Below are 25,285 nucleotides of genomic sequence, written 5' to 3'. Positions count from 1 at the left end.
ATTGTTATTAATATTTTTTCAACATATTAATTAATAATTAAGTGATAAATAAATATTTTTTATAATTTCCTTTCTCAAATTTTATAGTTGCACTTCCTATGCCCTGTGATATGATAAACTGTCTGAGAATCTAGTATAGATATTATATATTTGATATATATATATATATATATATATATATATATATATATATATATATATATATATATATATATATATATATATATATATATATATATATATATATATATTTGATAATGAAACGGTGCCCCGTGTAGGTGCAAACTGAAAATCAGCGCTGAACGAACATCAGTCCAGCAAAAGCTGATTTTGTACCTATTGCCAGGCGCATACAATTACTGCACAATATATTGATTAATTAATATATGTACATTATAATTTGTGAAGAATGGCAATAAATTTTATTATTATTATTATTTAATATTTTGTTTCTAATACAAATATTAATTTTTGGTTTTACAAAATTATTAATTTACATACTTTACTATATATATTTTGTATAAGCATAAAGTAATTTGGTGAAACTATGCATATTTATGTCACCATTAGATCTATAGACCTATAGATAAATATTAAGATCAATAAAACAACATGGTCGCAATGACGTCACCCGTTTATTGTTGTCTTGTAAAGGATACTAAAGACATCCTATGTTTTTTGTACACATAGTCATATATATTTCAAAGAACGAAATACCAAGTAGATATAAAGAATATTACAATGAAAAATCATCTTTAGGAAATGTTATGAGTAAACCTAAACACCCACATTGAACTGCAGAAAAAATATGCAATACATATTATCTTATATTGAGAAACATTTTCAATGGAACTTAATCAGTCTTGTTATTAAAAAAAAAATCATAATACTCAAACTAAACGTGGACTGATAATCGAGTTTTAAACCAAATCTACAGTTTTCGTTCGGTAATAAGATTTAATAGGTCTAAGTTAAAATTTGGTGTATGTTTTATCTTGATCTTGACGCCATCTTAAAATGGTTAACAACTTTCAAAAATTATAAATATGAAGTTGCGAGTAAAAGTTAATAGGTTTATAAATTTTTATGGTAGTGAAATATGGTTATGGTTAAGGTAATAAATGTCAATCATGGCCGCAATGATTTTTGTTTTATGTTGCAGACGAAATCCGTCAAGATATTGAAGATGCTGTTTACAGACTGGCGCCATGGTACGTATATTCCACAATTTGATTCAATATCTATATCAATAGCTAAACAAACTGTGATCTATTCAGAATATAAATAAATGTTCGGTAAATATTTATTTTTAATAACACACTTGGCAATTTACAGTAGCTCAATGGTAGGACTACTAGTATTGACATGGCGTAGAAGGTGCGAATTCAAATCTCGACCAATACGAAAATTTGCATATTTTAATATTCGATTGTACAGCCTGATACCTAATTAAGTAGTTATATAGGTTCTACGGCACAATCGATACAATATATATATATATATATATATATATATATATATATATATATATATATATATATATATATATATATATATCTTTTCACACTACAATTTTCTTAGTTTCCTCTTAAACAGTATTAAATTGGTTAATCCAATAGCGAACAACTTTTAGTCCTTTGAGCCGGCCGTGTAAAAATGTACACGTACAAGTAATTGAGTATATTTAAATTCACACACACACACAATGAGTTTTATACGGATTTAGTTAAACCCAACGTACTTAGATACTTGATAAATGAAAACATTCTAGTAGATGTAACTGTTATTTGTGTATAGAGTAATAACACCTGAATCCCCAGGAATAGCATGGGGGAGTATATAATAATCTCAATAATAATCTATCCATGAAATATCTTACTAGGCGAGCAGAAGATGGAAGCGTTTACTTCGGAGGGTGGGCGCGTATGGCCCATCCTATCAAAAGCTTTGCAGTTGTTGAGGTCGCGAAACCCAATATTGGCGAGAAGGCACCTTCGAGAGTGCGAGCTGACGTGACAGTGACGCTTAGCGTGAAGAACGAGATAAAACATGAATGGGAAAGTCTGAGGAAACATGATGTTTGTTTCTTGGTCACTGTGAGGCCCACTCAGGGTATAGGTAAGGAGTTTTTGCAATATTCACGATAATAATTCGTATTTAATAGTGTTGTTAGAAAAAAAAAGAATAAAGTGGAATTTTCCAATAGAAGGAGCATCTCAATTTGTTGATTTTTTTTTTGTTTCTGTTATTACATATTCAATTCTGAACCAAATTTTACAATTTCTTTTGTAATCGACAAAGGTGTAATAAATAATGGTGTTGGTCAATATATTAATTTTGTGATTATAGAATATAGAATTTTATTTTTACTGAGCGAAATATAATTGTGTTTTTTGTAATATATTTTTTACAATATAAATTTAAATTGACATGATATGTTTGATTGATAAAAATATGTAGTAGTAATACTTAGTAGGGACACTTTATAAGATATCAAATTGTAATTTCCATTGTTTTTTAATAATTATTAATAACTATTTTTTTTTTTAGGTACTAAATACGATTATAGACAAAGTATGGTAGAACAAGCCGGCATTGTGTACGTTCGAGGATGTGAGGTTGAGGGAATGTTGGACGCAGCCGGGAGGGTCATCGAAGAAGGGCCTGAGCCGAGACCAGAACTCGACGGTGATTCTAGAACATTCCGGTTATTACTAGATCCAAACCAATATAGATTAGATTTAGATCGTGCTAGTAAAGGAAATGAGGTGAGTCTATCTAGCATTAGTATGATAATTATAGTTACTTATTCTATATATTCAAAATTTACCTGAATCTGTAATACGTCAATAGAAACATCTACAGAGGGCCTACCATGAAATATTTTCCGAAATTTCGGGGACGAACGAAATAGAAATTTGATGTTAAAATTACATAATACATGCCGATTACAATTATTAAAAATATTAAAATATCGTTCCTCTGGACTATTAGGATAGGATTTATGATGAATGAAACGTTAAGCTCCATTTACTGTGCCGATTTAGGTATGAATAAAAACACGAAATTGAGCCCGAAAATTCGGAATTTCGTTTCATGGTAGGCCCCCAGCTCCGTCATTTAGATAAAAGCTTGAAATTTTAAATATGCGCTATAAATCAAACTAGGGGTGGGAACAGCAATATCTGTATATTTTAGTTATAATATCTATATACTGGTCCAACAATGAATATTTTAAATGACTGTTATCCAATATTTAAAGTCGAAAGGACCCGATCGAAATAAACATAGATATCCGTCCGATACGGGCAATATCGGAACGTGTCAGAATGGAATGTTCAATAAAACCCTATATATAGATATTACAGCGGTACCAATATTACCCATGCCTAATATAAACCTTTTAATTATTCTATTGAACACTTACAAGTATTAAGAAGAGACCCCACATTAATATACACCACTATATAATTATTGCGTAATATTAATTAAATGAATACAATATTTGGAAATTGCTACCTCGTTTACTTAATATATCATTATGCCCTAAAAGTGTATCACAAAATAATTCTCTCTTTTTGTATATGCACTATATTTTGTGATATTGTTATGACAAAATTTAATCTGTCCAATTTGATTTGCAACTTATTTTATTCTTAAAAATGATAAAATAATAATACATATTTTTAGGGAACTGTAAAATACTTTACTATTAGATAAACTATATGCTTGTTTACCACCTTTGTGGTCAATTATTTTATTTAAAAGTCAATTTATTTTTCCATTACTTATAGTAACTATAATTTCAATATACCTTTTGATACAGGATGTATACGAAACATTCAACATAGTTATGCGACGAAAACCGAAAGAGAACAACTTCAAAGCTGTCCTTGAGACGATCAGGGAGTTGATGAACACGGAATGTGTAGTGCCGGAGTGGCTCCATGACATAGTCCTGGGTTATGGAGATCCTGGACAAGCACACTATACCAGGTAAAACTATAATATAATAAAACGAAATAATATAATAAATCTTTATTTGTTAGTCACTTATCATCAGGTGAGCCGTATGATGGTTTACGCCCTGTGTTATAAAAAAAAAAAACGCGCTAATCTCTGGAACCACTAGTCAGATTTGAAATATTTGTTTTGTTTGGTAGTCATATTATATATCCATATTTAAAAGGTAGACTATAAGTGAATTTTTTTCTCAGCTTACGGTCTATGTGGTAAATAGTGGTATAAAAAACTGTATTAACTTATGTTCTTTTAGTCGCCTCTTATGACACTCACGGGAAAGAAAGGGGTGGCCCATTCTATGCCGGGACCACACGGCATAATACCATACGGTATGACGGATTTAACCTTTAACACCTTCTAATAATAAAAGAAAACACGTACTATGTGTAATATTTTTAAAGTTAATTTAAAAATAGAAGCTACACTAAGATTTTATTATAATTTTGGCGGTAGTTCGAAAATCTTTGTGTTTTGTAAGTTTTGTGTATAAATAAGTTTAAACATTCATTTCTATCTAAGCATGAAGTGACACGCGTTATTAATTATATATATATATATATATATATATATATATATATATATATATATATATATATATATATATATACACCAACTTTCACATTTCCTATTCTACTTAATTTGCCGAGTAATATCGTTAAAATGTACAAAATGTTTACCGTTATATTAGGTAGTGGAACCATAAAAAACTAATAAAATTGGTCCAAACAGTCAGTTCTCGGATCTAGTTTGTTTTAACCGTAGTTATTGCCAGTTTTTTTTTATCATCGAAATCGAATCTTTAATTTATACCGAATCTAGTGGAAACCGAAAATTTGGTCTGATACTAGCCAGTTATATTACCTACATAGATAAAACCAGTTTATTGAGATGATAAAACAGTTAGATCATCACCGTGCATGGCTTAAATTTATCTTTAGTCATCAGGCTTAATAACATATTTCATACATATTCAAATTATCAAGTATATTAAGCAAATTTATTAATCTAAATACTTGTCATTCTGAATTTATTATTATGAGGATAAAAAAAAATCAAAACAATTATTTAAATCTGCTGTGATCGGGTAACCACTATGTTATTTAAGAGTCGGCACCGCTCTTATATTGAAGAAACTAGAAAATATATTTATACCACCATCTGGAAGTATCAAAACAATAAAATAAATTAATATTAGTAATAAAAAAAGAAAAGGCTTGAGACGTATATTAAATCGGAACAACGGAAGCTTATTATGCATTCTCAGACATATCTTAACAGCGAAGAGTTAAAAGCACTGTTTTCACCCTAGAGTGGGCACCAGACAAGGCACGACCTCTTAAATACGCTTATGTGAAAGAACCCAATGCGATGCGATTACAGTGAAACACACTGTAATCGCATCGCATTGTGTTCTAATCAAGAATTGAAAATATGGTGAAAGAAATATAAAAAATGCTAGTTCAATTCAATGAGAAATTGAAGGTTTAACAATATTCATAATATTGTTCAACTATTTATAAATATCGCTATCGACCTAGCCATTAATAATATATTGTAACATTTTCAAATTTAATGATTTTTTTGTTCGAACTGACGCCTCGCCTCACATTTATCGCAAATATTTGAATTAAGAACAATTTAGTTTAAATTTATTGCAAGAAAAGAACAAGCAGGATAGCTGAGTTCTTAGGTCGAATTATACAGTTTGTAATGAAAACTAAAAATATAACCACAAAATCATTACATTCTAACGAGAAGTAGCTATGTAATTAAATAATTGCAACTGAATAACGTAATTCAGGTCCGAAGGTACCATGGATCTATTCTCGGTTTGAACTCTAAACCTTGACATCAATATGCTCGTACCTATATTAGACTTGGTTCAATGCATCCAGTTGTAGGTATCAGTTCCAAACTTCGACGCTTCAGTTGATTCGTAATTCTGTTGCTTGTCAATGAAAATTTATTTGTTTATGCATCACTATCACATGTGTTTTGGAACTATAATTTTTATATAAATTTAACTTTGTATTATGTAATGTAATGTAAGAAAGACTGTTTTCCGCACTTAGCCTCTCATTTGGGCCGTTGTGCGTCAACTTTGTATTATATTATTAATATAAATTATCTATTAACAAAATATCAATCACTCTTAATGATTGTGATAACGAATGTGTGTATATATATATAGTCTTTAGAATTTTGTAGTGTATTTATTTTCGACTAAACTTCGAGTTAACTTCACAATATACAGTTTGTCCATTTGCTAAGTAATATATAAACATTCTGGTATCCCTATAAACGAAAATAAAGACAAAAATTCAGGTCTATTTTTGGCAAGCGTGTTTTAAAACCATTGTTCAATCTCGACGGCATAAAATGTTTTATTTTTAAGGTTCCGTATCAAAATGATATAAAGCAATCTTTACTTAGTGCGACTTTATCTATCCCTCTGTCTGTCACAGTGCTACATCTCAGATACCACTAATGCTATCAATTTGAAATAGGAGTTCCATTTTTTTGAATTTTTATACTGTGTAGTTTTCATTTTCAGTAGAAAAATTAACCAAAAATATCAAATCTCTTTGTTTAAAAAACACGAGGTCATTTTACCTCATGTACATGTTCAAGTAATAATATATATATATATATATTTATATAATTTATCAATCAAAACAACAATGTACGACCCCTTCGACGAGTGAAATCGATTTTTATATGATCGGTTTTATTTTAGACAATTTAATATTATTATGATTAGCTGCTCCGACAAAACATTGTTTTACCTACCGCCTATTCGTTTTGTTACCTAAATAAAACCTATCGTATCTCTCAAGTTGGAACAAACAATACGTATTTATAAAATTTCATTAAAATAAATTGAGTTATTTCGGAGGTTAACAGCAAGGAGCATCGTGAAACGGGACTTTATATATATATATATATATATATATATATATATATATATATATATATATATATATATATATATATATATATATATATATATATAATCTTAGATAATAATATATTAAAATAAGCCAATAGGCTAACCCGCTTATTCATAAAAACAAAAATGTACTACAAACCTATTATTGAAACACCTATATTGAAAAATTAATGTAAAAGGAAAGGACAAAACACTTCAATAACTAAAATATGTTTATAAGAAGTTTGACTTTTAATGAATAAAGGAGTAATACTTTAAAATACGATTACCGAACCCTAATATTGTGCAGACGACACGACCTCACCTTGGTTTTTTCTTATTGTATGGTTCTGTAGTCAGAGAGGTTAACCAGACAGGCATACTTCCTTTTGTTGTCAAATTATAAAGATTTTATAACGTTAAAAAATGTTTCTTTGGAACTAAAAACAATAACTGTTACATTTTTTCGTAACATAATATATAACAAGCTGCGATTATGACAATTACGAATATTGCTGTTATAATAATATGTATATATATATATATATATATATATATATATATATATATATATATATATATATATATATTCTCTCATAATACCATCCTATATCTCAAGTTAGAACATACGGTACATACAACACCATATAACACCTTAGTCCTCAGGAATGGCGCTTGGGGGGGTATCATTGGCGAAACAGTATACTCTGTTATGTCCATGGTACTGCTCATGTCTATAGGCAACGGTAACCATTCTCCATCAGGTGGGTGATCAGCTTGTTTGCCATTCAAAGTTGCATAAAAAAAAAAACAAACAATAGATACCAAAACAATAACTTTTATAAATTTCGTTTGCATGTTTGTCTATATGTATGTTTGTTCCGCATCACGCAAAAGTTAAATACTATTTTATTATTTACATTTATATTACATTTACATTACATTATATTTACTGTTATATTCCTGGAGATCTAACTTAAAATCTGCTAAAAACAATGTTTCATATTAATAATTAAAATACAATTTCATAAATAGAATTTATCTATTTCATTAATTTTCCTGCTTAAAAAGCAGGAAAATTAATGAAATAGATAAAATTCCTTCCTAAAAAGTTACTTAAGATAAAGTCTTCTTGCTAGCAATCAAAAGCGTACGTGACCAAATGCAAGTGTGACATAAGCAAGCGTACAATCTATTTACATACTTTGAAAATACCGAATATTTTTTTGAAATTATTATAAGGATAGACTTAAATATGTTACTATCATCATCACATCAGCCTTTAACTGTCCACTGCTGAACGTAAGCCTCCTTGGGGGCTTTTACCAGTAGTTGCCACGCTTGGCAGGCAAATTGGCAATCGCAGTTAGGTTTTTGGTGATGTTGGACATTGACCATGGACATAACAGAGTATACTGTTTCGCCCATGATACCCCCCATGCGTTGCCATTCCTGAGAACTCAGATGTTATTCCTCTGTACCCTGTAAATTCACGCCATATCCCACCCTTCAAACCGAAACACAGCCATGCGAACACAACTGCTTCACGGTAGAAACACGAATGGGACAGAGGTACCCAAGCAATCGACTTTTGTACAAAGTCTCCCTCGGCTCTTACGAAACCCACGGAAAAGGTAGGAGTGGCCTATTCTATTCCGGGACCATACGGCCAATGTCACTAGATTCGTACTTAAGTTCGAAATTGTTCAACTTGATAGTGCCCATTTACTTACATGTATTGCAGCTATAATAATGATTTCGACCTTCGACAATTAGCAGACAGTGTATAATTGGGATGACGATATGTTTTTAACTGACCGAAATCTTAAGGGGTATTTATATTGACCAATTTAATTTCACTTGCTTAATACTTAATACTTTTTAGCCCGTTTTTTAAAGTAATTAATATTATGCCATACACAGGATATTACATTTTTTTAATTTAATTACATACATCTTCCCGCTATTAAGTTATTCTTGTAATTATAGGAAATTTTATTTTATTTTATTTTTTATTTTATTTATTAGGCACACATAACAGAAGTTTACAAATAAAAACTTAAAATATAATATGCAAGTACATAACGGGTATCAGGTAAACTTGCCACAACATGTGCACACAGCATGATCCAATAATAAATGCGACTGCAACAAAGCTATTAGGTTGCAACTATTAGTGAAAAATTTAAACATAAAAATAAACATAAACATAAAGAAAGTTAAATAAAAAAAACCAAAACAAAATTATTTAAGAGATTTCTAAATATTACATTATTTTATATAATTGTCTGCGAAATTGATAATAACTGAGCCCAAATATGTCAAGGTCACTTTGATGAGCGTCATTATACGATCTACACATATTGGCTATGGGGTTATTTAGAGAAATATTGTTTCTATAAAAAGGCACAGTGAAAGTCCGTTTAAGACGAATTCGGCCATTCGTATTAATATTAATTAGTTCTAACAGTTGGGGACAATCCACAATTGAGTTTATAATCTTATATAGGTACAGTAAATCTTTTATTTTTCTTCTTTTAGTTAAAGATAATATTTTAAAATATTTTAATCTATTTTCATAGTCTCTAAATTTTCTTTTAAATCCATACCTATAGGAAATTGATTTTAGAAATCTTTTTTGTACTCTCTCAAGATTATCTTGATGTACCTTATAGTAAGGAGACCAAACTATTGATGCATATTCAACTATAGGGCGAACCAATGCAGAATATAGAAAACACGGACTATGAGGATTTTTAAATTGCTTGGTTATGCGTAGTATAAAACCAGTTAGTTGGTTACATCTATTTATCATATATTGATAATGAGATCGAAAAGTCAGCTTTGAGTCAAACAAAACTCCTAGATCCTTGGCAATATCTTTATGTTCAAGTATGTGGTTGCCGATACTGTAACTAAACAAGTGATTGGGAGTCCTAGAAAAAAATGAAATAACGAAACACTTGCCTACATTCACAAACATATGATTCCTAATACACCACTCCTGTATAATGTCAATATCTTGTTGTAGCTGTTTACAATCATTAACATTCGAGATAGAACGATACATTTTCAAATCGTCAGCGTACAGTAAACACTTACTATTGATGTGGTCGACCAAGTCATTAATAAAAATTACAAAGAACAGTGGACCCAAATGTGAACCTTGTGGTACACCGGAGGTTACTGTAATTGGAGAAGAAGTGAAACCCCTAATAGCGACCATCTGACTCCGTCTGCTGATGTAAGACTCAATCCATCGCAATAAGTTACCATGAATGCCATACGCAGACAATTTTTTAATAAGTAATGAATGGTTGACCCTGTCAAAAGCTTTTGAAAAATCAGTGTACACAGAATCAACCTGAAGCCGTTTATTAAAAGCATCACATATATAGGACTTATACACAAGAAGATTACTAACTGTAGAACGACCTGATACAAAACCATGTTGAAACTGGGTTATATGTAGTTTAAGATGGTTAAAAAGAAAGGGATATATGAGAGATTCGAACAATTTCGCTATACAAGAAAGTATACTGATGGGACGATAATTTTCACAATTAGTTTTATCACCAGATTTATAAATAGGAATAATAAAACTAGTCTTCCAATAATCAGGAAAACAGCCTGAGCTAAGAGACTTATTAAATAATATTTCTAATGGACCACTTAATTCATCTGCGCATGTCTTTATAAACCTAGCAGGCACATCATCAGGACCAGCGCCCTTATTTGAATCGAGTTTCAATATAGCTTTCAATATATTTTGCGGCTAACATGTATCTCGCTAATAGTTGACAGAGTTACGACATTGTTAAAGTTGTTGTTACTATCAAACGGCTGATCATATACCGATTTTTAAATCGGTATATGATCTTTAGTACTTTAGTACTCAGAAAACAATTCACAAATTGCCTGCGCATCAAATGCAACATTAGATTTGTGTGACATCGATTGTGGAATGTTATTACTTGACTTTTTACAGTTCACATATTTCCAAAACATCTTATTATTTTCTTTTAAACTGTTCTCTATAGATAGAATAAAAGACTTGTAGCATTCTTCAATCATTTTTTTGCTTCTACGACGAAGTAGAACAAATGTATCATAATCTCTGGGGTTTTTATACTTTTTGAATTGTCGATGGTATTTTTGTTTCTCATTAAGGCAATTGATCAAATGTAGACTGAACCATTCAGGATAGTTTTTTGACTTAGGCTTACGCTTTGGAGTATGTACATTAATTATCTCTCTAAGTTTACAGTAAAATTTATCAACAGCACTATTAATATCCAAACCAGAAAGAATATCATTCCAATCTACTAATTTTAAAGCATTTTTAATTTTATTATAGTCACATTTCCAGTAGTTAGTTTTAAAAGAGCCAGGGTTATATTTCACACTTAAAGGTAGGGTAATAGATTCAACATCTACAATAAAAGCAGGATGATGTCTATCTAATTTGCTTAAAGGATCGATGCTAAAAATATTAATACTATTATTATTAAAAAGCACTAAGTCTAGCAATCTGCCATTAGCGTTTAATAAATGATTAAATTGAGATAAATTACAAAGTGCCATGGTTTCCATTAGGATAGATGATCGGCAATGTACTGCGTTATAAGGTTCAAGACATAAAGAGGAATCAGTTTTCCGCCATGATATATTAGGTATGTTAAAGTCACCTAACAACAAAAACAGCTCATTATTACCTTTTTCTAATATAATATTTTGACAGTGTTCAAAGAAGAGAGTAACGTTATTAAAAGTCATATCAGGAGGTAAATAACACACACAAATATTAAGAGGTAAATGCTTGCCTGCTGACGGTAGCACAGTCAGCCACATATCTTCAAAAGGGCTATCCCACGTAGGTCTGCGAATAGCACTCAAAGACTTTTTTATTGCCATTAGAACACCACCACCTTCAGATTTCCTAGAAGCAACGCAATCGCTACGATCTCTACGAAAAACATAATAACGCTCATCAAATAGTTCCTCATTACACACACTTAAGTTAAGATTAGTCTCAGTTAAACATATAATATCAAACTCATCATTCAGGACATTCAGATGAAATTCAGTAATTTTAGACCTGAATCGGTTAACGTTCTGATAATAAATTAACATCTTTTAAATATAAACACAAGTGAAGAAAATAAAAATAATTAAGTAAGTTTAGATAGGTTATCAACAGTACGGATTAAAATAGCAGGTGACTGTTCGTCTTTTCTCATATAAACTTGACCAAATTTGATCCAAACAAAAGCATATGATTTTTCTTTTGCTGCTTTTCTTGCCGCAGCATGCAGACTTTTGGACTCAGGTGATACATGTTCTACTACATATATCTTAACTTTCTCGCCAACTACTCCTAAATGAGATGAATTCAAAGTATCGGTAGGATTAGCATTATTGTACCTTCTAACTGCTGACAAGATAGTGTCACGATGGCGCGATCAAGGCAAAGTTACCAACAAGTTGCGCGGTCTATCAGACTTATTAATTTTAGCAATGCGGCGACAAGCATAAATATTCGAGTCCATTATCGAATGACCTATTTTGTCGCATAACTTTTTAAATATGTTGATAACATTCTCGTTTCGTTTTTCTGGTATAGCTTGAATTTCTATGTTCATACTGCGTGATACCTTCTCATTTGATTTTAGTCGACGATCTAGATCTCGAATATCCAACTGAATTTTATGTGTTCGCTCATCCAAATCCCTAATTTTATCATCTATCGAAGACAAGTGCGAATTCATTTGATCCTGCCTCTGATTCAAAAGGTCAGCAGTAGAAGTAAATTCCTCCTTTAAAGATGCAAGGGCCGAGTTAACTTCCATTTTTACAGCCACCTTAATCTCAGCGAAAAATTCCAGTTTCAATTTATTTAAGAATCTAATAAAGTGCTAAACTGATTCAGTGTAATAGATTCGGAATTCAGGTATTCAGACGCACAGACACTCTGGTTTATTGTATCATCACAAGACATAACCGAATCATCAAGCGCATGAAGCTTACGTATAGGGGTGTTCATATTACTGCCCTTTCGCTTCGTAACATTTACACAAGTAGGACATTTCCAATTTTTACTGCTGTTGGTTAAAGTCATATAAGTGTTTGAGTCCATATTTAGACATTTATAATGGTAAGCTCCCTGACAGGGGTCGCAACGGATCATCTCTCCTATCTCAACAGCGATATTGCATGCCAAACATTTATCCATAATCGAAACAAAATATTAAATTTAAACTTAACAAAACACTTCGCAAAACCAGTTCTAATTGCAGTATTGTTATACAAACATTTTGTGCGCAATGAGTCACCACTCACGCGCAGTGCTGACCGGCCCGCTCGATGTTTATAGTTGTTAACTTGAAGGTACACAAATACACTATACGATTTATTGAAATTTTAAAGTTGTAATTGTTGATTAATAGTATATAATTAGCAAAACAAATATTTCATTTAGATAAAATAAAGCACTATTTTCTCGGTGATATATAATTTAATAAGGAAATAACGTTTATTACTTTCTAAATCAATTAACAAAACGGAGCACGAAATAAGCCCTGTTAACAGTCTAACGTCAAACGTAAGAGGAAAGATAACAAGAGAGTTTTTATAATGTATTATTCAATAAGATTATTTATTTATTAGCGCGTTTAGATCATGTTTACCGCCCTTTGAATTAAAAGTTAAAAGTGCAGTAAAAAGTTTTACAAATAAAAGCGACTTTGACCACGTCAAACAACTCTGACCTATTAATTTATTTAATTCTTTATTGTACACACTAGTTTTAAGAATAACACAGAGGTAATCAAAAGTACAAAGGCGAGCTTAACTCTGATAGAGTTTTCTTCCAGCAAATCCAAAGTGGAAAGGAGCATCAATGTCAGCGGATACAGCAGTGTATAATATTATGACAATTTTTAAACAGATAAAATTAAATTAAATATATATATATAATATATAATAATTATATAAATATTTTATTGTATTATTTCCAAAAAAAAATATCATAATAGAGAAATAGAGTACTGATCAGTACTCTATTCGTGATGTTTGATTAGTTTAAATCACCAGTTACTTGTTAAAGAACTAGTTGATTGAATCCATGTAAGCAATAAATTTAAATACTATAACTTTTTACACAGGATGCCCAACGAGATCCCAACATTGGACTTCAATGACACCTTCCTGGATATGGAGCATCTACGGAACAGTTTTCCTGGGTATGAAATCAAAGTGAAAACGGACGACCCACGCAAACTTGTTCGGCCGTACAAGTAAGTGCAAATAAAAAATATATAAGACTCGAAAAGGCAATACAGATTGGTTTATAATATAATATAATATTCGGAGAAGGACATAACTTAATTTTTTTTTGATGGGTGAAAATGGTATGGCAATCCCGCCTGCGCTAACGGGATACGCTGGCAGAGCACCAGTGAAGGGTGATAGATGAGGATGAAAACAAGCCAGTTAGCCCATCATGATGAATTCATCAGGAATTAACCATGACAGTTTCCAGGGAGAACCGCGAGGAGGTCGTCTTGGTTGGGTATATTGCTAGCAATGGGATTCTCAGTCTCCATTACTAACAATCCCATTCCCCCTCATAGATTACTATTTGTCTCTGTCAAAGAATGTCCTTGGTATGCGGACGAAGTTGCAAGTAAGAATTATTTACTTATAAATGTTAAAATTTTCAGGTTAACATTTGAGAACGTCGTACGCAAGAAGCAACTCGGCGACGACGCGATGGACGAAGATGACGAGCGCAAAGTGATTGTAGTGGAACCACACGTGCAGCCCAAGAGGGGACCCTATTTGTACAATGAACCCAAAAAGTTTGTATATGTATAATCTAATTTTCTATACTTTTCCTGTAAAACAAGGCTCTCTGCCTACCTCGCGAAGGGTTTGCCGTGAATTTATATATATATATATATATATATATATATATATATATATATATATATATATATATAGTAAACAATTTGATATAACTTTATAAGTTATGTATATCTTTCACAGATTTATTTACCTATATTTTATAATCTGACCGATATCCCCGTATATAGTCCCATGTTCAGATTGTGAAACTATTTATATGTTATTCTCAAGTGTTTATCAAGCATATTATTACTTTTTTGTATGTTTTATTTTTAAATAATAAAATTCGATAAAGGAAGCACTTTAAGATTTTTTCTTAATTTAAATCAAATATAAAAATAAAAATATCTTTATATTATATTTGGCATAATTTAAGAAAATATGACTTGACGATATTTGATGTGGTAAAGTAAAAACAACAATAAAACGCTTATGATAACTGAAATGATGATCTATATCAGACTGTGACGTCATTATGTAAATTTCTTGGTCTCGTAAACATTTTATTCGTTTGTTTATTGCTAATCAACTGTATCCATTTGACATCAGTTCTATGAAAAGAGATAAAAGTGTAATGTATATGAAAACAGATTGATGCTTCTGAATTTTTAAAATTAACAGACTTCTCATCATATAGTTAGATAGATAATATGTATAAATATTGATAATATAAATATTAAACAGGCTTACTGTCCACCTGATGGAAAGTAATGACCGTCGCCTATAATCATCTACAACACCGTGGATATTACAGTATACTATGATGCCCATGATACGCTTCATGCACTGACAGTCCTGTGAACTATGTTGTTATTCTTCCTTCCTCAGGACTCAATGTAATATGTTCTGCCGGGTGGAAAGAGATTGTTAGTAATGCGGTTTAACGTCCCCATTGCTAGCAATATTGTTATTAATTCTAGAATTTGGCACGGTGGCCTAACTGACTCGCTTGGGGGGAAAGGGATTGTTAGCAATGGAGATTGAAAGCCCTATTGTTAGCAATATACCCTATTAGGTCGACCTCCACGTAATTCCCCCTGGAAACCATCGTGAACAATTCTTATTGAATTCATCACGATGGCCTAACTGACTTGCTTCATCCTCATCTATCATCCTTCACTGGTGCCCCGCCGGTGTATACCGATAGTGCGGGTGGGGTTACCATTCCATTATCACCCATTAAAAAAAAACTGACTCGCTTTCATCCTTACCTATACCTCACTGGTGCTCCGCCAGCGTACACCGATACCGCATACGGGGTTACTATTAAATCATCACCCATTAAAAAATGTTCTATCATGCGTATAATACTGTCTATATTTATATGTTGCAGTCAAAACTCTTAACCAGTCAAAAGTACTATTGACTATCAAAATCAGTCAAAAATACTTTTCACTGAACAGGTTGGTCAAAAGTGGTTTTGACTGAAAATTATTGCTTATTAGTACTTTTGACTGCAAATTTGCTTTTTTTTTTGATGGATGAAAATGGTTTGGTAGTCCCGCCTGCGCTAACGGGATACGCTGGCGGAGCACCAGTGAAGGGTGATAGATTAGAATAAAAACAGGCCAGTTAGCCCATCATAATGAATTCATCAGGATTTAACCATGATAGTTTCCAGGGGGAACCGCGAGGAGGTTGACCTAGTAGGGTATATAGCTAGCAATGGGATTTTAGTCTCCATTACTAACAATTCCTTTTACCCCCCGGTTAGGTTAGGTTTTTTAATGGGTGTTAATGGAATGGTATCCCCACCCGCGCTATCGGTATACACCGGCGGGGCACCAGTAAAGGATGATAGGTGAGGATGAAGCAGGTCAGTTAGCCCATCGTGACGAATTCAACAAGAATTGTTCACAATGGTTTCCAGGGGGAACCACGTGGAGGTCGACCTAATAGGGCATATTGCTAGCAATGGGGCTGTCAAACTCCATTGCTAACAATGCCTTTCCCCCGGTTAGGTTAGGTTAGGTACTTTTAACTGTTACTTTAATCAAAAGTATTATAGACTTAAGCATACGGTCAAAAGTACTTTTGACTGGTTAAGAGTTTTGACTGCAACATGTATACAATTATCACTTTTTATTATGCAGGCGGGCAGAATGGACTGACTCACCAATGTGTCTGAATTCTGGCATTACAATTATAATATTTTCTTTTATCCAAATAATAATATTGTTTCAGAAACAATATACTGTTTACACCGACGCAAGTGGAGGCGATCCGTTCTGGAATGCAACCAGGATTGACTTTAGTGGTTGGACCACCGGGAACAGGTTTGTGTTTGTTCGCAAAACAGTATTGCGTTTTATTCGCCGGCTGTATAATCGACTTTTGTACAGTCTCCCTCTGGTATACCATAAAATATAAATCCGGTATTCTATATGAAATCTTTTTAATGTATCTAATACAAATAAAAATTTTACAATACAATACCACTGTGAAGAGTAAAGAATAAGAGAATGTAACTATTACCAAGTTAGTCAGCCGGCTTAGTACTATACTACGTAGCCAGAGGGAGACTTTGTACAAAAGTCGTTTGCTTGGGTACCTCTGTCCCATTCGTGTTTCAACCGTGAAGCAGTTGTGTTTGCATGGCTGTGTTTCGGTTTGAAGGGTGGGATATGGCGTGAATTTACAGGGTACAGAGAAATAACACCTGAGTCCTTAGGAATGCCAACGCATGAGAGGTATCATGGGCGAAACAGTAAACTCTGTTATGTCCACGTACTGCTCATGACTATAGGCTACGGTTGCCACTTTCCATCAGGTGGGCCGTCAGCTTGTTTGCCATTCTAAGTTGTATAAAAAAAAACCTTTTTAAGTTTTTTTTTGCCATGGTTTAAATTGCTTTGTTCCTTTAGTCGGTTCTTATAACTTCGTAAAAATGAAAAATATTAATTTCATATATTTCCTAACTCCATCATCACAAAGAATTTGCACTGCAAGTATGAATACAAAATGGCTACCATCCAATTTCTAGATATTGTGTTGTGCAGTTCCTTTCATATAAATAATTGAATTAAGAATATACTCTATAAAACTCTATCATCATTTCGATGCCTTGCTCCAAAACTTTGTTCTTCAGCGCGTGTTCCTTTTTGAAATTATTATGGATGCTAATAAAAATTGAAACTTCAATCTAAAAATCGATGACCAACTAATTCAATCATCATTATTTTTTATCAGGTAAAACGGACGTTGCTGTACAAATAATATCGAACTTATACCACAACTTCCCATGGCAGCGCACTCTGGTGGTCACCCACAGTAATCAGGCACTTAATCAACTGTTCGAGAAAGTCGCTGAACTCGATGTGGACGAACGACATTTGCTCCGTCTCGGACACGGTGAAGAAGCACTGCAAACAGAGAAAGACTTTTCTAGGTATGTTCATTATTACATATCAACATGAACTTACTATGTTTATCGTTTTCAATAATTGTTTCGACTTCATCCGGAAATCTTCAAGATGTCACCAGACAGACACGAGTAGCAGTTCAAATACACGGATGATTGGACGACCTTTTGTTATTTCCTGCTTGCTAGATATTTTAATCGAAATCAGAATGTGAGGCGGTATTTTAAACTGCTACACCATCAAGGTCATTTGCAAAATAATGCAGATACTTAGGGACGCTTCTAAGATTCTCTTGTGTCTTCTTGGTCAGATGGACCTTGTGTTACCTGAGAAAGCTGTTATGGATTTCCAGAATTGTATTCATGATAAAGTGTATTCATGAGACGGGTTTTAAAATTAGATTATATCCTAACAGCCATTAACTGTTCCCTGCTAAACATAAGATCCCGCTATTGGAGAGGGCAAGGGGGGTTGCCAGTAGTTGCCACGCTTGGCAGGCTAGTTAACAAATGCAGTTAGGCTTTGGTGATGTTTTAAGAGGGAAGCTGCTGCTCATCCCTCCCATTAAGTTCCCTTAGTTGTCTCTAACCCCATCACAATAAAAGAACATGTGGTCCCGGCATAGATAGAGGTGGCCCTTCTATGCCGGGACCACACGACGAAATTAAAATTAGATAAAACAAGAAATATGTGCAATAACAGAACTTTACTATTGGAAATAACATGAGTACCAGATAATATATGTATATTTGGTAGATTATTACGGTATACACAAGTGTATGTGTTTGTGTGTGTGTTTATTCTCAATAAAAATAATTAATATTAATCAAACTTATTATATACAGATTGATTAAAGTTTTTCTTCAAATAATAATACCAACTTGGTACAGATATCATACCACCAGAACAATGATATTATTTATTTACACTATATTATTTAAGTGAATAAATAAAGGTAATTGTTATTAGGGTAAACTCTAGAGCCTATTGCTAACAATAAATCTTGCCACGCTGATATCGACGCGGTCTGTTCCATCGCAGTTAAATCCTAATTAATTGGCCATGTTGAGTCAACCTCACTTTATTCTCACCAATTATCCTTTATTGGTAAAGCTATAGTGCCCTGTCAGCAAGCGAAGCTATCATTCCATTTCTATCCATAAAAAAAAACACAAGTTTCGAAAAATTAAAAAAATTCTACCTTATAAATTACATATGAAATGCTATTTATAAAGCGTTGTTTCAAACTATTAGAAACAGGTATTCTCTCTGTAACTAAAGCATGCCTTTTTTGCCGGATGTCTGGTTGGTATTGTTGATTGAAGTGTTTTTTTTTTAATTCGAATAAATGGCCACCAGCGCTAAATGAAATCATTCCTATAAATATGACTGAAATTTATGACGCTGCACGGATATAGCCATTCGAAGGGGATGCCTTGCGTTTCGTTTTTTAACTGGAATAGCAACTAAAAGCTTGAAAGATCATGTTTCAGGCAAATGCTATGCATTTTACTTTATGGTTACGCTTATGGTTGTATAAAATATCGACTATCTGAAATATTTAACTTTTAGTAACTCGAATAACATATATAAAATTTGCCTTTTGTACTGCGACGATATTGAGTTACCTCAATTATGTAATGAGCTTTAAATCATCTAGCAATTGTAAATATAAGTTTCTAATATGAATATTGAACAGAAGCCAAAACTAATATATGGACGTGTGGGGGGGGGGGGGGGAGATTGTTAATAATGCGGACTATCAGTACCATTACTAGCAATATACCTTGTCAGGTCGACCTCCACGTGGTCCCCCCTGGAAACTATCGTACTGAGTTCTAGGTGTATTCAACACGATGAGCTACTATTTTATTATAATATCACCCACTAAAAAAAAATACATAAAGTAGTTAAGTGACATTTCTTCTACCTTTGCTACCTGTTATCTGCTTTAATGACTGACTTTCAACTTGGCTGATGCTCATTCGTTCTTCCCTACTATCGTACACGCCTACAGAAAAAATTTTAGCTATAATAAACGTAATTCTAGCCATCCTGAGATCATACACTATATCTGTCGATGCCAAAGAAAACATGCAGTAAAATAAGCGGCTCGTTTATGCAACGCCCGCAAGTTACATGTATTTACTGTTTTTCAAATTCTTATATGTTTGGCGATATAATTAAATTAATGTTACTGGATATTTGCCAAAATACTGTATAACAAGTTGTTTAAAGTATGCAGAAGCAATAGCATTATAAAATAACTAAAACAATTACTGACTCTGAAACTTCCAATGTTTGCAAACAGATCTGGAATATATCTTACTGACAGTCTAATACATAACCTGGAATTCTTACTATAAATATCAGATATATAAATAATAAAAACTAAATACTATTTGTTAATAAACGTATTACCATTGTTCCCAAACAGGAAAATCTAAAATTTTAAAACAACCTTCTTGACTGAGTCAGAACTGTCAAAAATTATTGAATACTAATATTGAGAGTTTTGCCGTGTAGTTCCGGCATAGAATGTGCTACCCCTTTCTTTCCCGTTGGTGTCGTAAGAACGATTCAGGGAACGTAATGGACGAGGGATCGACAGCTGCGTCCCTCGGGAGGGAAAGCAATTGTTAGTAATGGGTGCTGACAGCTCCATTGCTAGTAATATACCCTATCAGGTCGACCTCCACGTGGTTCCCCCTGGAAATCATCGGGTTAATTCTTGTTGAATTCTTCACGATGGGCCGACTGACTTGCCTTCATCTGTTAACTATCACTGGTGCCCCGCCAGTGTATACCGATAGCGCAGGCCGGGTTACCATTTCATTGTCACCCATTAAAAAAAAAAGCTGCGTCCCTCTTAAAACATCACCAAAAAACTACGCTTGCCAACCCGCCTACCAAACGTGACAACTACTGACAAAACCTCTTTTATAGGTGAAGCCTATCTTTAGCATTGGACAGTTAACGGCTGATATGGTGATAAATATTAACAGTAAGAATATGCAATACCAAATCTAAGTAATGGAAAAAAGCTCTTAATGATGATGATGCTGATGAAACTCCTTTTTTAGATACGGCCGAGTGAACTATGTCCTCGCGAAGAGGCTCGAGCTGCTCGATATGGTAGGTCGGCTGCAAAAGACGTTGGACGCGGGCGGTGATGCTGGCGCCACCTGTGAACTGGCACATCACTTCCATGTCTACCACGTACGACCGAGGTGGACAGCTTTTCTGGAGAAATGTGCGCAGGATCAGGTAACAATGGCATCTAATTATTTTTTAATCTATATATATGGTTTTTTGGACTTAAAATTTTAGTTAGCCAACAGAACGCGAATGCATGACCTTGTATTTTTACAGAAAATTGTTAAGTGTCATCGCTGGTAAAGGTTTGCTTGACAGGATCGTTATACGTCCCCAGACTAGGTACTTGAAAATTCAAGGATAAATATTTATTTAAAGTTCCTCCTTATAGTGCAATTTGAGGTTACATGGGACTATAACAAGGTTGATAATCATTTGTAATAGTCTGCATAAAATAAAAAAAAAAATTAGATATATTCCATGATCAACCACAAACATTTAAGGCTAAAAGGTTATCTAAAGGTATTGATTTGAGTCTTTTTGAAACAAAATTATATGTATAATATTTACCTTTTTTTGTGACAATGTATTGTTTCAATGTTGTGCATGTCTATAATTGATACAAATACTATATTCCGTTTTTAATGTACGTTGTCAATGGATGTATTTGTATTGTTGATATGCCTTAACAAATTAAAATAAATAAAAGAATAATGATCAAAATCCGAAAACCGTAAATTTGTAGTTACATCACAAAATGTTTTTTGCAAACCTTTTTTAATTATAATTTGTACAGAACCCTAAATGCACGAGGCCGATTAATATCTGCGATTTTCATCTTATTCAGAACGAAAAAAAATATGTAAATCGCATCACGATAAAGATAGCAGGCACGACGATTTCGTTTCTAAAACATCAGTAAATTTTTTATTTCACAATTTAACACTACCACCACAATACTACCACAGTAAGCTATAAAACATTTTTGAAACATTGTTTATCTAGTGTTTAACAAAATTCTAAATGATTAGATATTTTTTAGGCAGTGTAATAATGTTTATTTATACATTCATATACCAAAATCTGTAACAAATTTTATTACTTTAAACGTCTTTTATTTTTAATAACATAGATTTTCGTTTACATAAGTAAATGTAAGGCACATTTTTGTACTATAACGTCTAAATTGGTATTGAACACTTGTCTATCGCAAGTTTAATTTTTTTTTGTAGTAAGACTTACATTTTGCTCAAACTGACCACAACTCCATCAGTTTTGCATCCGCGTATTACTAATATACGTGATTTGTTTCAGACAAAATCCACAGAAACCATAAGTAAAGAATTTCCTTTCCACGAGTTCTTTGATGATGCCCCGAAGCCACTGTTTCCGGGAAAATCGTTTGAAAATGATATGGAAATAGCCAAAAGTTGTTACAGGTATTTATATCATATACGTTTACTAGCTTTAACCCGCGTTTCAAAACATAAACTGTTATAACGTAATTACGTGAAAAATGTGCAATTTTGTTATATCTTGGAATAACACATTTAACTCCGACCAACTATAACACTCGATTATCAGTTAAAACTAAATAATCTTTGAAATTAAAAAAAAATTGTACATACTCCCGCCAAACCACCTTCGAGCTTATATTTTGTATGTATAAATAATGTCTTTTTTTTATACAGCTTAGAATGGCAAACAAGCTGACGGCCCACCTGATGGAAAGTGGTAACCGTCGCCTATAGACATAAGCAGTACCATGGACATAACAGAGTATACTGTTTCGCCCATGATACCCCCCATGCGTTTCCATTCCTGAGGACTCAGATGTTATTCCTCTGTACCCAGTAAATTCACGCCATATCCCACCCTTTAAACTGAAACACAGCCATGCAAACACAACTGCGTCACGGTTGAAACACGAATGGGACAGAGGTACCCAAGCAATCGACTTTTGTAGAAAGTTTCCCTCTGGTATCTAAACGTCTAAATGAATGTCTTACTTTTCTATTTCTAACGTATATGTTATTAAGTTTCCTCTCTTATACATTGCCAATTTTATAATCTAAAGAATAAATTAACTGTAAATGTATGGCATGACCAATCGTGTTAAGGCATTCCATTCCTTCCGTTGCATACACATTTCGTTGTGTAATGCACAACACACAATACAGTCATAAAATCGCTAAGGCTAAAAATATCGTGTACGCTATAATCCTGGTACATATCTGTATGCCTACATATACATGGTGTATATGAAAGGTCTTTGAATTTGTAAAAGTTACGCACAAATATATTTAAAAATGCATTATTCAACAGATGGAATAGAACAGGTTACGAAAATCAAAATTAAATATTTAATAGAAAAAAAAAACTTTAATTCTATTTTTTTAATAAAAAAGAATAATAAATGAAACTCTGTATTTAAATCTATACTAAATAACTATGGAAATCTATCTGTCTATTCACATTCGCTCATATAATAATAATATATTTATTTATATCTCCTCACAAACAACTTAAATTTACACATAGGTATTTAGGATACAAAAAAAATTAAAATAATATGGAACTCTGCTGTGAGGAGCTGGTGTCTGTAATAAGTTAAACCTGTAGTACAGATCACCAGGCCCCCAACCGATATGTGTTTAAATAATAATTAAACAAAATACATTCCACTGAAATTACACAATCCAAAAATAAAAATAAAAAGAATTCATATGAACAAAATAGAAACAATACTTTCCCCGAAAGAAATGATAAAAGCTATTTGTTAATTTTTAGGTACATCGACCACATATTTGAAGAATTAGAAGAGTTTAGAGCATTCGAATTGCTGAGATCGGGATTGGATCGCTCCAAATACTTGTTAGTGAAGGAAGCCAAAATTATAGCTATGACTTGTACGCATGCTGCTTTAAAACGATCTGAACTTGTACAAATGGGTGAGTTTTTATTGTTTACTAGCATTTTCCCGCGGCTTTGTTTACGTGTATCCGTGAATAAAGTATTCTATGTGGTAAGTTATGATATCACCTACCCGTATATAAATTTTCATTTAAATCTATTCACTAGTTTATACGTAAAACAGTTACAAACATCTATTCATACATATACACAAAATTTCTCGTTTATAATAGTAGTTTATGTAGTAGGATTTCTTTTAGTTAACACTAACAGTATCCCGCGACTTGACCCGCGTGAAACAATACAATAAACTGTCAAAACATAAAATGTCCTACGTTTAACACATAATATAACCTACCCGCGTGCCAATGAATGTCATAAATAGCTAAAAAAATTTTTTTTTGTATGTATTTTCCATTCCGTCTACAGATATTGTTCTAGCCGACTGTACCATATCATGCATATTTCCATTGTAATTCATCCATTTATATCTGCACATGCCAGTAATATGAATACTAAAGATAAGTCTATTTTTGTACATAGCGATGTGTAAAAATAAATAATACGTAGAGTCATGTGGGGTAAACGTACGCATTTTTTAGTTAATTGCTTCCAGAATAAAAGATTTTGATAATTGAAAAGAAAAAAAACTTTTATTTTAATGTTATAAACATTTGAGAAGAAAAACAAAATATAAAATTTCAATTGTAACAATAACTATTAGTTTTATTTAATCATTTAATGAACAAGGGAAACGCGGGTTTTCATCCGCATCGGCGGGAAAGTATCCGCACACCTTCGGTTAAGTGTATGCACGTAAACTTAATTTGCTATTGCACAAATATCACATGTGAACGTATTCTCTTCGTAACTGATACAGGCGTCGTGCCATTAAGGTAACAGATATAACTTTATGGCTTTGTATCTCTAAAACGTCTACTGTGCTTATAGAGTTCAAAGAAGGTATATTTCGAGCTATAGCATCAGCAGATAGATTACACACATCAGTAACTGCAGATGGTGCAAATTCTGGTTCTGTAAATAAATCGTCTTCCAC

General features: G+C 32.6%; 1 protein-coding gene across 1 annotated transcript in view; it reads left to right on the top strand.

Moving 5' to 3' along the window:
- Positions 1-25,285, top strand: part of LOC113519711 (RNA helicase aquarius) — a 91,232-nt gene that overhangs the window by 50,412 nt on the left and 15,535 nt on the right. The window contains exons 11-21 of the mRNA XM_026904888.3: positions 1,163-1,211; positions 1,883-2,118; positions 2,551-2,768; positions 3,827-3,996; positions 14,116-14,247; positions 14,674-14,811; positions 17,042-17,133; positions 18,047-18,245; positions 21,303-21,486; positions 22,630-22,754; positions 24,106-24,266. Coding sequence (XP_026760689.2) covers positions 1,163-1,211; positions 1,883-2,118; positions 2,551-2,768; positions 3,827-3,996; positions 14,116-14,247; positions 14,674-14,811; positions 17,042-17,133; positions 18,047-18,245; positions 21,303-21,486; positions 22,630-22,754; positions 24,106-24,266 — 1,704 coding nt within the window. The remainder of the gene's footprint in view (positions 1-1,162; positions 1,212-1,882; positions 2,119-2,550; positions 2,769-3,826; positions 3,997-14,115; positions 14,248-14,673; positions 14,812-17,041; positions 17,134-18,046; positions 18,246-21,302; positions 21,487-22,629; positions 22,755-24,105; positions 24,267-25,285) is intronic.

The sequence above is a fragment of the Galleria mellonella genome, unplaced genomic scaffold (assembly GCF_026898425.1).
Source record: "Galleria mellonella isolate WM207_F2 unplaced genomic scaffold, CSIRO_AGI_GalMel_v1 utg65, whole genome shotgun sequence".
Lineage (NCBI taxonomy): Eukaryota > Metazoa > Arthropoda > Insecta > Lepidoptera > Pyralidae > Galleria > Galleria mellonella.
Note: the sequence above shows the minus strand (reverse complement) of the source record. Positions and strands in the feature narration are given on the sequence as shown.